Here is a 14,962-nt window from a genome sequence, read left to right as displayed (position 1 = left end):
TGCAGAATCAGTTGTTAACCTGGTGTGAATTCCCTGTTATTTGTCATTTGTCCACTATTGTTTTTAATATTTTATCTTTGTCTTCTCCTTCTGGGACCCCTGTGATGTGAATGTTGGTGCATTTAATATTGTTCCAGCAATCTCTTAGACTGTCTTCATGTCTTTTCATTCTTTTTTCTTTATTCTGTTCTGAGGCAGCAATTTCTACCATTCTCTCTCCTGGGTCACTGATCCATTCTTCTGCCTCAGTTATTCTGCTATTGATTCCTTCTAGTGTATTTTTTATTTCAGTTATTGTATTGTTCATCTCTGTTTGTTCTTTAGTTTTTCTAGATCTTTGTTAAACGTTTCTTGTATCTTTTCTGTCTTTGCTCCCACTCATTTTCTGAGATGGTGGATCATCTTCACTTTCATTATTCTGAATTCTTTTCCTGGAACATTGACTACCTTTGCTTCATTTAGTTGTTTTTCTGGGATTTTATCTTGTTCCCTCATTTGGAACATAATCCTCTGTATTTTCATTTTTTTTTTTTTTTTAACTTTCTGTGATTGTGGTTTTAGCTTGAAGGCTGCAGGATTGTAGTTCTTCTGCTGTTTGCCTTCTGGTAGATAAGGCTAAGAGGCTTGTGCAAGCTTCCTGATGGGAGGGACTGGCAGTGGATAGAACTGGGTTTTGTTCTGGTGGGCAGGGCCATGCTCAGTAAAACTTTAATCTGCTTGTCTGCTGATAGTGTGGCCATTCTCCATTCCTGTTAGTTGTTTGACCAGAGGCTACCCAGCCCTGGAGTCTGCAGGCTCTGTGATAGGGTGACTTCCAGGAGGGCTCCTGCCAACAGGTACTTCTTAGGACTTCTGTTTCTGGTGCCCTTGTCCCTGTGGTGAGCCACTGCTATCCCATGCCTCTGAAGGAGACCCTCTAACACTAGCATATAGTTCTTCAATCTTCTGTGGGATAACCAATCCTTTGCCTTGGGTCTTGGTTTGCACAAGATTTTGTGTGTGCCCTGTAAGAGTAGAGTTTCTATTTCCTCCAGTCCTGTGGAAGACCTTCAGTCAAATTCCACTGGCCTTCAAAGTCAGATTCCCTGGGGTTTCCTAGTCCCTTTGTAGGACCCCTTGCTGAGAAGCCTGACATGGAGCTCAGAATCTTCACAACAGTAGAAGAACTTCTGTGATCTGTTCTCTAGTTCTAGGATGTACTCGGTGGGTATGGGATTTAATTTTATCATGATTGTGCCCCTCCTCTCATCTCACTGCAGTTTCTCCTTTGTCTTTGGACATAGGGTATCATTTTGTGGGTTCCAATATCTGCCTGTCAACGGTTGTTCAGTAGTTAATTGTGATTTTGATGTTCTCGCAGGAGGAGAGTGCACATCCTTCTACTCTGCTACTCTGAACCAATCTTCACTTCTTTTTCTATCTTTAAACTCCATGGTACATTATTTCCCCTACTTTATATAGTATCCTAGTCTTTTTTGCTCTACTGCCCTTCTGTTATGCCTGTCAGAGAAAATTGAAACTTTGCTTGATCCAGCTGTCTACCCCTCCCCTAAACCAGCAATGCACAGCTGAGCACTCAGAAATACATTATTTGCAATCATGTAGTTTGCTGCTACCATGGATTCATGGTTACTGAATTAATGTGGTCTCATAATGTTACTGATTTATCCTATTTTCCCTAGACACCTCTTTCCATTTCTCCACAACAGAAATTTCAGCCTTTGCACTCTTAAATCTCCAAACTTCTTACCTCCCATTTAACTTTTAGGAGATAACCTTGCCTCCTAATTCATATGAAATGAGAACTACCACTTAGAGCTCCCTCTACTTTTATGTACCAAACCTCGAAATTTACATATAATTTTACTCATTGTTTTTCCTCTTTCCTGCTGAAGTGAAGTAAGTAAGTATCTGCTATGGTTAGTACTTCAGTGTACATTGAATTCTGTCCCTTCTTATCTACTTGGAAACCTCCATGATTCTCGAGTTTTTTCCCCCTGTATCTTCACCTCCTTACTTTGTACTACTGCTGCTGCTGCTGCTGCTGCTGCTGCTGCTGCTAAGTCACTTCAGTCGTGTCCGACTCTGTGCGACCCTATAGATGGCAGCCCACCAGGCTCCCCCGTCCCTGGGATTCTCCAGGCAAGAACACTGGAGTGGGTTGCCATTTCCTTCTCCAATGCATGAAAGTGAAAAGTGAAAGTGAAGTCGCTCAGTCGTGTCCGACTCTTAGCGACCCCATGGACTGCAGCCCGCCAGGCTCCTCCATCCATGGGATTTTCCAGGCAAGAGTACTGGAGTGGGCTGCTATTGCCTTCTCCATACTTTGTACTAGGTCTTTCCAATTAATGTTTAGACCAACTCAAATTTCCATGTGTTCTCAAAAACAAACATCTCAGACTTCCGTGGGAGTTTAGTGGTAAAGAATCCACCTACCAATGCAAGGAGCATGGGTCTGATCCTCAGTCTGGGAAGATTCCAGATGCTGTTGGGAGACTAAGCCTATGCACCATGATTACTGAGGTGACATGCTGCAACTACTGAAACCCGTGTACCCTAGAGGCTGTGCTTTGCAGTAAGTGAAGCCACTGCAATGAGAGGCCCATGCATCACAACTGGAGAGTAGCGTCCACTCACAACAACTAAAGAAAGCCTGTGTGCAGCAAAGACGACCCAGGATAGCCAAAAATAAGTGTGTAAATAAGTATAAAAAATTAAAACAAAAAGCAAACCTAAAGGAAAACAAACATGCCCTCACATGTAACAAAACAAGGCATAAAGAAAATCTCCCTCCGCCTTAGTTCCTCTCTACTCATTATCCTATCTCTCTCCTTCCTTTTACTTATTTTGTAATAGATTTGTCTAGACTTTTGATCTGTGCTTTCTCACCTTGTACATATTTCTTATCCCACGGAAAGTATACTTAAGTGTATGTGTCAGGGAAGGAGCAGGGATTACATTGGTTAAATCATGCTATAAGGCCACTTATAATGAAATGGCAAATGCCTATTCAACTTAGGTCCAAAAGAGTCATTGCTTCTTTTGCTTACAGTACTGTTTTTGAGATTAATTTCCATTGTTGCATATTATCAGTAGTTTTTTTCTGGGTAGTATCTCTTTATGTGAATAAACCACAGTTTTCCAGTTTTTATATTTATCAACATTGGGGCTGTTTCCATTTTTTTGGCTATTATGAATAAAAATACTATGAATATCCTTTCATGAAGCTTTTTTTTTTTTTGTGAGCATATGTATATATTTCTTTTAGATAAATGCATAAGAGAAGAATTATTAATAGTTAACGTTATGAGAAATTGCTTAACAATTTTCCAACATATTTGTATGATTTTACAACTTATACACATGTGAGTTTTAGTTGCTCCACATCCTCCCAACATTCTGTAGAGCAAATCTTTATGTGAATTATTCTAGTGGGTGTGTAGTGATACAGTTCTAATTTTAATTTACATTTTGCTGATTACTACTGGTGTTGAGAAATTTTTTGTGTGCTTATTTGTTATATGAATATCTTCTTTGGTGAAGTTTCTTTTATCCATTTTTTGGTAGGTTTGTATGTTTTACATTATTGAGAATTCTTTATACAATCTAGATACAAGTTCTGTTTGTCATATACAGGTATTATGAATATTTGCTTCCTATATATAGGTCACCTATTTATTTTCTTACTTGATTAAGTCCAGTAGATGCTTTTTTTTTTTTCCTTTGATGCTACATACTATCTGTGTTCTCTCTCTAAAGTGTTATTTGCCTACCCCAAGGTCATGAAAATAATCTTCATTTTTTCCATAGCAGCTTTGTTGTTTTATTATTTATATCTTTTGTGAGTTTTGTGTGTGATAAGATAGGGTCCTGGGTTTTTTTTTTTCCTGTAAGAATATACAGTTGTCCCAGCCGTAATCACTTTAGTTCTAAGTGCGGTGGAAGGATAGTCCCAACCACTAAGATTTCTTTCTTATAATGTAACTTTTTGGAGTCATACAGAGTACTGTCCTATAGTTACTTTTTTTTGTTAATTTTTATGTCAATGTTGCCAAGTGATCACCATTTTAGAACTCACCTTTTCACACATTCAAGTTCTTATATGCTCTTTCTGCACCTACAAAGGAAAGTAATTTGGCAAATAAAGACAAAAATGGTCAGTTTGATCCCTGAAAAATTAGGAAGACCACTGTTAAGCTCTCCAGCTTTATACAGTAGGAATGTGTTCTATAACAGACCTGTCTCACTATTACACTTATGTCAAAGTGTAAACTGTCTACTTGAATGCTATGTCACACTTTGATAGTCTTTTCTGTTGTTCAGTCATTAAGTCATGTCTTACTATTTGTGACCCCCATTGATTACAAGATGCCAGGCTCCTTAGTCCTCTACTATTTCCCAGATTTTGCTGAATTTCAAGTCCATTGAGTCACTGATACTGTCTAACCATCTTATCCTCTGTTGTCCCCTTCTCCCTTTGCCTTCAGTCTTCCCCAGTATCAGGATTTTTTTCCAATGAGTCAGCTTTTTGAATCAGGTGGACAAAGTATTGGAGCTTCAGCTTTAGCATCAGTCCTTCCAGTGAATATACCAGGTTGATTTTCTTTAAGATTGACTGGTTTGATCTCCTTGTTGTCCAGGGGACTCTCAAGAGTCTTCTCCAGCATCAAAATTTGAAAGCATCAATTCTTCAGCATGCAGCCTACTTTATGGTCCAGCTCTCACATCTGTACATGATTATTGGAAAACCATAGTTCTGATAGTCTTTTAATTAACTAATTTTCATTTCCTTAGCATGGCCTTGCCCATTAGAACAAGACCCAGTTTCCCCTTCAGTTAGTCTCTCCCATCAGGAAGCTTCCATAAGCTTCTTATCTTTCTCCATCAGAGGGCAGACACACTGAAAACCACAATCATGGAAAATTAACCAATCTGATCACTTGGACCACAGCCTTGTCTAACTCAGTGAAACTATGAGCCATGCTGTGTAGGTACACTCAAGACAGATGGGTCATGGTGGAGAGTTCTGACAAAACATGGTCCGCTGGAGAAGGGAATGGCAAACCACTTCAGTAATCTTGCTTTGAGAACCCAATGAACAGTATGGAAAGGCAAAAAGATAGGACATTAAAAGATGAACTCCCCAGGTCGGTAGGTGCCCAATATGCTACTGGGGATCAGTGAAGAAATAACTCCAGAAAGAATGAAGAGATGAAGCCAAAGCAAAAACAACACCCAGTTGTGGATGGGACTGGTGATGGAAATAAAGTCCAATGCTGTAAAGAGCATTATTGCATAACTGGAATGTTAGGTCTGTGAATCAAGGCAAATTAAAAGTGGTCAAACATGAGATGGAAGGAGTGAATGTCGACATTTTAAGAATCAGCAAACTAAAATGGACTAGAATGGGTGAATTTAACTCACATGACCATTACATCTACTACTATGGGCAAGAATCCCTTAGAAGAAATGGAGTAGCCATCATAGTCAACAAAAGAGTCTGAAATGCAGTACTAGAATGCAATCTCAAAAATGACAAAATGATCTCTGTTCATTTCCAAGGAACACCATTCAATATCATGGTAATCCAACTCTATACCCTGACCATTAATGGTGAAGAACCTGAAGGTGAACGATACTATGAAGACCTACAAGATCTTCTAGAACTAACATGCAAAAAAGATGTCTTTTTCATGATAGGGGACTAGAATGCAAAAGTAGGAAGTCAAGAAACACCTGGAGTAACAGGCAAATTTGACCTTGGAGTACAGAATGAAGCAGGGCAAAGGCTAATAGGGTTTTGCTAAGAGAAGGCATTGGTCATAGCAAACACCCTGTTCCAACAACAAAGAGAAGCCTCTGCACATGGACATCACCAGATGGCCAACACCGAAATCAGCCTGATTATATTCTTTGCAGCCAAAGATGGAGAAGCTCTATAGAGTCAGCAAAAACAAGACTGAGAGCTGACTGTGGCTCAGATCATGAACTCCTTATTGCCAAATTCAGACTTAAATTGAAGAAAGTAGGGAAAACCACTAGACCATTCAGGTATGACTTAAATAAAATCCCTTATAATTATACAGTGGAGGTGAGAAATAGATTTAAGGGACTAGATCTGATAGACAGAATGCCTGATGAACTATGGATGGAGGTTCGTGACATTGTACAGGAAACAGGGATCAAGACCATCCCCAAGAAAAAGAAATGCAAAAAAGCAAAATGGCTGTCTGAGGAGGCCTAACAAATAGCTATGAAAAGAAGAGAAGTGAAAAGCAAAGGAGAAAAGGAAAGATATACCCATTTAAATTCAGAGTTCCAAAGAATAGCAAGGAGAGATAAGAAAGCCTTCCTCAGTGATCAGTGCAAAGAAATAGAGGAAAACAATAGGATGGGAAAGACTAGAGGTCTCTTCGAGAAAATTAGAGATACCAAGGGAACATGTCATGCAGAGATGGGCTCAATAAAGGACAGAAATGGTATGGATCTGACAGAAGCAGAAGATGTTAAGAAGTGGCAAGAATACACAGAAGAACTATACAAAAAATATCTTCACGACCCAGATAATAACGATGGTGTGATCACTCACCTACAGCCAGACATCCTGAAATGTGAAGCCAAGTGGGCCTTAGGAAGCATCATTACAAACAAAGCTAGTGGAGGTGATGGAATTCAAGTTGAGCTATTTTAAATTGTAAAAGATGATGCTGTGAAAGTGCTGCACTCAATATGTCAGCAAATTTGGAAAACTCAGCAGTGGCCACAGGACTGGAAAAGGTCAGTTTTCATTCCAATCCCAAAGGAAGGCAATGCCAAAGAATGATCAAACTACTGTACAATTGTACTCATCTCACACACTAGTATAGTAATGCTCAAAATTCTCTAAGCCAGGCTTCAACAGTACATGAACCGTGAACTTCCAGATGTTCAAGTTGGAATTATAAAAGGCAGAGGAACCAGAGATCAAATCGCCAACATTCACTGGCTCATCAAAAAAGCAAGAGAGTTCCAGAAAAACAGCTATTTCTGCTTTATTGACTATGCCAAAGCCTTTGACTGTGTGGATCACAATAAACTGTGGAAAATTCTGAAAGAGATGGGAATACCAGACCACCTGACCTGCCTTTTGAGAAATCTGTATGCATGTCAGGAAGCAACAGTTAGAACTGGACATGGAACAACTGACTGGTTCCAAATAGGAAAAAAGAGTATGTCAAGGCTGTATATTGTCACCCTGCTTATTTAACTTATATGCAGAGTGCATCATGAGAAATGCTGGGCTGGATGAAGCACAAGCTGGAATCAAGATTGCTGGGAGAAATATCAATAACCTCATATATGCAGATGACACCATCCTTATGGCAGAAAGTGAAGAACTAAAGAGACTCTTGATGAAAGTGAAGGAGCAGAGTGAAAAAGTTGGCTTAAAGCTCAACATTCAGAAAACTAGGATCATGGCATCTGGTCCCAGCACTTCATGGCAAATAGATGGGGAAACAGTGGAAACAGTGTTAGACTTTATTTTCTTGGGCTCCAAAATCACTGCAGATGGTGACTGCAGCCATGAAATTAAAAGATGCTTGCTCCTTGGAAGAAAAGTTATGACCAACGTAGATGGCATATTAAAAAGTAGAGACATTACTTTGCCAGCAAAGATCTGTCTAGTCAAGGCTATGGTTTTTCCAGTAGTCATGTATGGATGTGAGAGTTGGACTATACAGAAAGCTGAGCACCGAAGAATTGATGCTTTTGAACTGTGGTGTTGGAGAAGACTCTTGAGAGTCCCTTGGACTGCAAGGAGATCCAACCAGTCCATCCTAAAGGATATCAATCCTGAATATTCATTGGAAGGACTGATGCTGAAGCTGAAACTCAAATACTTTGGCCACCTGATATGAAGAACTGACTCATTGGAAAAGACCCTGATCCTGGGAAAAATTGAAGGCAGAGGATGTGATGATTGGATGGCATCACCGACTCAATGGACATGAGTTTGAGTAAACTCCAGGAGTTCGTGATGGACAGGGAGGCCTGGCATGCTACAGTCCATGGGTTCACAGAGTCAGACACCTCTAAGTGACTGAACTGAACTGAACTTCATTTCCTTAAGTGTGGAGAATTATCTCCGGAGATCTGAATCATGTACCCTTGTTTGAAATATTAAAATATAGTTTCCATGAATTTGGAGATACGGAACTGACATTTAAAGTAAAAAGTAAATGACCTTGTCAAATCATGGGCCTAGAAGCCTAATTTGATAGTGCACAGTAACATGAGTGGGGAGCAAATGATAAACTTGAATCATTAATAGCTCTTTATAGTAAGGAGTTTTGCTTAATATAGGGAAAAGGGCCATCACTTGGATGACTTAAGCATGTTAATTACCTGATCAGTTTTGAGTTTTTAGAATATTACCCTGGAATGTTAGATCGGAGATGTTTGTCTTTCTTCATTCCAGCATCCAGCATAATATGGTATTTTCATAAGTGGTTCTCAATTCTGATCAAGTCATAGCCAAACATTTTTGGCCTCTTTATAACTTCATACTTAAGTAAGAGGGTTTTTTTTTTTTTTTGTAAGTTCTATCTTACAGCCTTAATAACTGAGCTGGTTATTTTTTTGTGGTCATGGATTGAATATTTTTAATAACCTATGTTTTAATCTGTATTTAAATATCACGGTCTGGATTGAATTCTTTTTCTGGAAGCAGAGACATATGTGAAAGCTTCATGTTTCTTATTTCTTTACATGTACTTTCTAGATTTCATAAGAGAGGTATAAATGGGCAATAAAATAAGTTCATTGGAATGTGACTGAGTATAACGCTATCTTTGTTTTAAAGGTCACATGTTATGCTTAAAAATACAGGTAGCAAATTGCAGTGTAAAATTTAGGTTAAGAAAAGATATTAAAAACTAAGTATTCTCTTTAATTTTAAAAGTCTTAAAGAACATACAGTTTTAATCAAGTAAAGTTAATTATGAATTGTTTTAATATGCAATTTAGGCATTAAATAAAATTAGCATTTTTTTCTTCCTTAAAAATGTGTTATCAAGTTTCAAGAATGTTAAAAACTTCTCTGATGATTTAATCTGAAATCATTCCTACAGCAAAATTCATAAATAATAAATATTATCTTATTAATCCATATTTTAGTTTAGCTGGATCTCAGAGCAAGTTAATTCCTCAGGGAATGTAGCCTTCTTTATGAAAGAAGGTGATGAGATGTAATCTCTAAGGAATTAAATTGTGAAAACAATCTTGGTATTGTACATGCTAATATAAATCTGTTATTCCCTTTCCGCATCTATCACAACACATTTTAAATTGTGGCTGATCTGATATGCAAATAGCTGTCTTATTAGAAATTGTGGCTGTATGTGCTAATGTCTCCCTGGATTTCTTGGGAGTTTGCTATCTAACCATCAAAGCAATAGAAATGAATGATGATTACTGCAAGGCTTTGAAGAACAAAGAAAGTCAGAGCAATTTAGAGGTTCTAGATGTGTGAGGCATTGACAGTTTGTACCATAGACATGGATGGGTTTCTCTATAGGTCTTTTAAAATAGCTCAATATGGTTATTAGGAAAGTAAAATATTTCCCATCTTCTTGCATTTTTGCAACTAATATTGATAAAAATCTGATTTTTATCATAGGACATATGTGTGTCCTCTAGGCTTTTTTTGTTTGTTTCAACATTTGTTAAAATGTATCCTTGCTTAAAAAATAGAAGATAATTTCAAAGACAAGAATAAAGTTTAAATTTTTGAAATTTTACATAGGAATTACCAATCACCTAAATAGAAAAACTAGTTCCTCTTTAATGTCTCTCCTAGGTTGGAATTCTCTTAAAGTTTTCATATTCACAGGTTATTATATACCTAAAATGTATCAGTCATAGAGTATAGGCCCTTATATTGATAAAACTTTAGGTTATTTAGCTTTTTAATTTTTGCTATAGTTTTTTATATTTAAAGTATATTTTAAAGTAAATAAAGTTCAATTTACTTTGGTGAAAAGATAGTCTCTGTGAGTTCCTGACATTTAAAAAATTTACTCCAGATAATAAAAGAATAAAATACTGGCCTCTAAAGTGTTATCTTTATTTGACTCTTTGTGACCCCCATGGACTGTAGCCCACCAGGCTCCTCTATCCATGGAATTCTCCAGGTAAGAATACTGGAGTGGGTTGCCATTTCCTTCTCCAGGGCATCTTCCCAACTCAGGGATTGAACCTGGGTCTCCTGCATTGCATTGCATGCTTTACCGTATAAGCTACTAGGGAAGCCCACAGTGTTCTGTTTGTTTAGATGTTTGTTTAAATGACCAGGAAAGAACTGAGGGAAACATAGTGAGTGACTGTGTTGGTAAGTAGCCTTAATAACTTGCTTTTTAAACATTTAAGCTATTCCATGAGGGTGAACAACAACAACAAAAAGAATAAATTAAAGAGGGAATAATATATGGTGCCTCTATTCATTTAAACTAACTTCCTTCCTAAAATGTATTGATATCTTGTCTAGTCTTACGCAATCAAGATCAAAATAACTTGAGTCCTATCTATAATTAACAAATGCAAAACACTTGCAAATGAATAAATTATAATAAAATTATTGACATTTATGGGTTTTGTATTATTAGAATTATTTTTAATGTTCTGAATTATAACAAGTGAGAATATAGGATTAGGTGATGTCTTGGTTTCAATTCTGAAATTTAAGGATGTATTATCTTAGATGTAATAACTACATGGTTTATGAGATATGAAGACAATTTATTTGACTTTTTGTTTAACTTTGTACATTCCTCAGAGTTGGACACGACTGAAGTGACTTAGCAGCAGCAGCAGCAGCAGCAGCAATTACTGTGATATTAAATCTGAAGATTATTATGAATATAAAAGTGATTTTAGGTGAATTTATAATTTTATTACATATAGGTAGAAATTATTACTTTGGAGATGTCTTTTATTGTATAACATGTGATCATTGTTATTATTGCTCTGTGTGACCATGTGTTAGTCACTCAGTCATGTCCAACTCTGCAACCTCATGGACTGTAGCCTGCCAGACTCTTCTGTCCATGGAATTTTCTGGGCAAGAATACTGGCATGAGTAGCCATTCCCTTCTCCAGGAGATTAATTTATTTATATTCCATTAACTGAAACTCAGTCACATGCCCACAGGAAGCTGAAATATGTAATTGAGTGTGACCAGGAAAGAAAAAAAGGAGAACATGCAATTTAGTAAATAGCTTTCCCTAAATTCCATATTTCTGATCATGAGTTAGCCATGTGCATCCTTTTTCCTGCCTGCCCAGTAGGGAAATCCTAAAGTTCTCCATCTCCAAAGTCATGGTTCTCAAGCCAGTACACAGTCAGTGGTTCCTTGAGGTTTACAGATAATGAAATTTACCTACTATTCCCAGCCTCACCTGGCTTCTAATAAATAATAGTGAAGCAAAGGACAACTGCTTCATATCTCCGATAATTGTTCCCATTTAGAGGCAAGATGGGAAACACAGTGGGATCATGGATCCATGTTGTACAGGAGACCACTGAGAAGGCCCATTATAGTGACAGTAGGAGTTTCTTGCTTAGCCTCTAATTATGGTCTTTTTGGAGAAATTCCCTTCTCTGCCTTCTGGATGACTCCTCTTCCGGGTCACCTATGAAGTGCGTTACATATCCACAGTTTGTCTTCTTATGGCAACACTCTGTTGGTTTAAGTTTAGAGGGCCAAGGATTGATTGGTTTTCATTCACAGATGTTTTTAAACAAAGTTTCTGGTTTCCCTGTAAATACAATTCCCTCAGAGTTTAGTAACATTTTTACATTTCCTTTTAGTTCCACCTGCCAGTAATCACACCTCAATTTCTTTCCTAGACATGGTTCTCAAGTCCGCTTTCTCTATAAACATCAGACCTCCTATGTCTCTCTATAGTGGCTGCCTCCAGGTGATCTGGAACAATAGCTTCAGGTGAGAAAGGAACATTCTTGATCTGCTCTTGATCCCCTCCTCCATTTTAAAACTGAGAGGTCTTAATGAGCACTTTTTTCTTCAAGATCTCTTTTTTTTTTTTTTTTTTTTTCTGCTATTTGGTATTTAGAAGTCGCCTTTTCCACACTTGTTCCCAAATTACTGGGCCCTCTAATGCCTCGTGGTTTTGCTTGTTAACTGGCTAGTTCTTGCCTGACTTCATCTTTATCCTGCAGCTCCTTCCTGGAAGCAGTGAGGGACACCTTCCAGGCCCCACTCTGGGGAACGCTAACGTCTATAATAGACCCCACCAATGTACATGATTTGGTCACAGTAGAATTTCATTTCTTTTTCAGTAGAGTACAATGAGGGTGAGAACTAAAACGTTGCCTGCCCTGTCAGTGAACAAAGGATATTGCAGCCATCAAGTCATTACATTACAGCCGCAAGATGGTGAGCCCTGAGGGAACTCAGGATGGAGGCAAATGGGCTGGCCAAGCCCACCTCGCAGGCAGCCACAGCAGCCACCCCTGATGGTGTACCTGAGGAAGCTGGGGATGAGAAAGCACAGGGTGCTGGCCCCAGATGGCTGAAGTGCGTAACAAAGGAGTGATTTCAGTGAACCCGGGCTCCTGCATCTTCCCCTACATAGACAAGTGCTAAATTTCTTAAACTTGACATGTCTGGTTCTCTTTTATTAACAATAATCATGTTATGTTCCAACTTGGTCTTTTGTCACAAAAAAAATTTCTCTTTATCCTGGATCCCCGATTTGCCTTTTTGGAGCAGTCTCTTAGAGTTATTAGGTACGCTGTCTTTACTCTCAATTTGTAGATTATGCATTTTTTCAGTCGACAGTAGTAGTACGTAAGTGAGATAATACCCTCCTCCATCCCAAGCAGATCAGGATTTTGTGTCCTTACAAATATATCCTAGGGTTTGTCGGGGGATTGTTTCCCTTCTAGCCAACTGGAAGGGGAAAAAGAACACAGGGAGATTTTTTTAGTGTGCAGGTCTGGAGTGGCACACATCACTTCCGTTCATATTCTACTGGCAATAATTCAGTGAAATGTTTGACTTGAAGCTAGGAAATATAGTGCCAGGAAGAAAAGGAGAATATGGATTTTGGTTGGTAGGTTGCATTCTGTGCTGCTACTGCTAAGTCGCTTCAGTCGTGTTCGACTCTGTGCGACCCCATAGACGGCAGCCCACCAGGCCCCGCCATCCCTGGGATTCTCCAGGCAAGAACGCTGGAGTGGGTTGCCATTTCCTCCTCCAATGCATGACAGTGAAAAGTGAAAGTGAAGTCGCTCAGTCGTGTCTGACTCTTAGCGACCCCATGGACTGCAGCCTACCAGGCTCCTCCGTCCATGGGATTTTCCAGGCAAGAGTACTGGAGTGGGGTGCCATTGCCTTCTCCCACATTCTGTGCTACAATATTTAAATTCAATAACAAAAATAGGATTTGAAAGATATGTTACGGATTAAATCAAACAGTGCATATAATGTAGTATACAAGAGGAAGAAATTTTCTTCTACCCTTACAGGCTCTTCTTGCTGGTCTAAGAATTAATATAAGACAGACTGACAGGTGACACTCAAACAAAAGTTTATAGCACGCATACATGGGAGACCCAGGAAAACGGAGTAGCTCATCAAAATGACTGAAACTCTCAACTTAAATACCACATTCAGCTCTATAACAGGGTGGTTTAATTGAGCCTTGATAGTATTTGATAAAATGAATGTTGCCAAGAAAAACATTTGGGAAATTTAATTACCAGCAATTGTATTGGAAATAATTTTGTAATTTTTATATTTTTTGATAATTTATTTGAAGTAATTCTATATTTTTTTCCAAAATCTAATGGGAATAACATACTTCCCTGTTGGCTCAGATGGTGAAGAATCTGCCTGCAATATGGGAGACCTGTATTTGATCCCTGGGCTGGGAAGATCCCCTGGAGAAGGGAATGGTTACCCACTCCAGTGTTCTGCCCTGGCAAATTCCATGGACAGAGGAGCCTAGTAGACTACAGTCCATGGGGTTGCAAAGAGTTGGACACAACTGAGTGACTTTCATTCACTCAATGGAAATTATTTTGGGAACAGTTACAGACTTTATTTTCTTGGGCTCCAAAGTCACTGCAGATGGTGACTGCAGCCATGAAATTAAAAGATGCTCCTTGGAAGCAAGCTATGACAAGCCTAGACAGTATATTAAAAAACAGAGACATCACTTTGTTGATTTGTCCGTCTAGTCAAAGCTATGGTTTTTCCAGTAGTCATGTATGGATGTGAGTGAGATTGGACCATAAAGAAGGCTGAGCGCTGAAGAATTGATGCTTTCAACCTGTGGTATTGGACAAGACTCCTGAGAATCCCCTGGACTGCAGGGAGATAAAACCAGTCAATCCTAAAGGAAATCAATCCTGAATATTCATTGAAAGGACTGATGCTGAAGCTGAAGTTCCTGTACTTTGGCCATCTGATGAGAAGAGCTGACTTATTGGAAAAGACCCTGATGCTGATGGGAAAGATTGAAGGCAGGAGGAGAAGGGGGCGACAGAGGATGAGATGGTTGGATGACATCACAGACTCAATGGACATGAGTTTGAACAAGTTCCAGGAGATGGTGAAGGACAGGGAAGCCTGGTGTGCTGCAGTCCATGGGGTTGCAAAGATTCAGACACAACTGAGCAACTGAACTGAACTGAATGGGAATGAGTCAAATGAATTTTTACCCATTGCTTTAAAAGCAAATTTTATGAAATGAATTATTCCTGTAGCTTTTAGATAGTCCTTTTGATTTTTTTAGGACTTCATCATAATTATTTTTTTTCTTTTGCAGCAGGCATCTTGGAGATCAAAGATGGGCAGAAAAGATGCCTCCACTATAAAACTTCCTGTTGATCAGTACAGAAAGCAAATTGGTAAGCAATGAATCCCCTTTGATACATTCTTATGTGCCGGAGCCAGCC

At 38.7% G+C, this 14,962-nt stretch overlaps 1 protein-coding gene across 14 annotated transcripts in view; it reads left to right on the top strand.

Annotated features, from left to right (window-relative positions):
* Window positions 1-14,962, top strand: part of TRIQK (triple QxxK/R motif containing) — a 125,096-nt gene that overhangs the window by 47,680 nt on the left and 62,454 nt on the right. For 5 of the 14 annotated variants that reach the window (XM_086335273.1, XM_086335261.1, XM_086335263.1 and 2 more), the window contains one exon: window positions 14,833-14,914. In XM_086335273.1, coding sequence (XP_086191399.1) covers window positions 14,854-14,914 — 61 coding nt within the window. In that variant the 5' untranslated portion in view covers window positions 14,833-14,853. Of the gene's footprint in view, window positions 1-11,887; window positions 11,982-14,832; window positions 14,915-14,962 lie in introns of all 14 variants that reach the window. The other 9 variants (XM_086335274.1, XM_086335265.1, XM_086335269.1 and 6 more) reach the window with 3 other exon arrangements.

The sequence above is a fragment of the Bos grunniens genome, chromosome 14 (assembly GCF_055505025.1).
Source record: "Bos grunniens cultivar Pamir isolate PY7600 chromosome 14, Bosgru_T2T1.0, whole genome shotgun sequence".
Lineage (NCBI taxonomy): Eukaryota > Metazoa > Chordata > Mammalia > Artiodactyla > Bovidae > Bos > Bos grunniens.
This window is presented reverse-complemented; position numbering and strand designations above follow the sequence as displayed.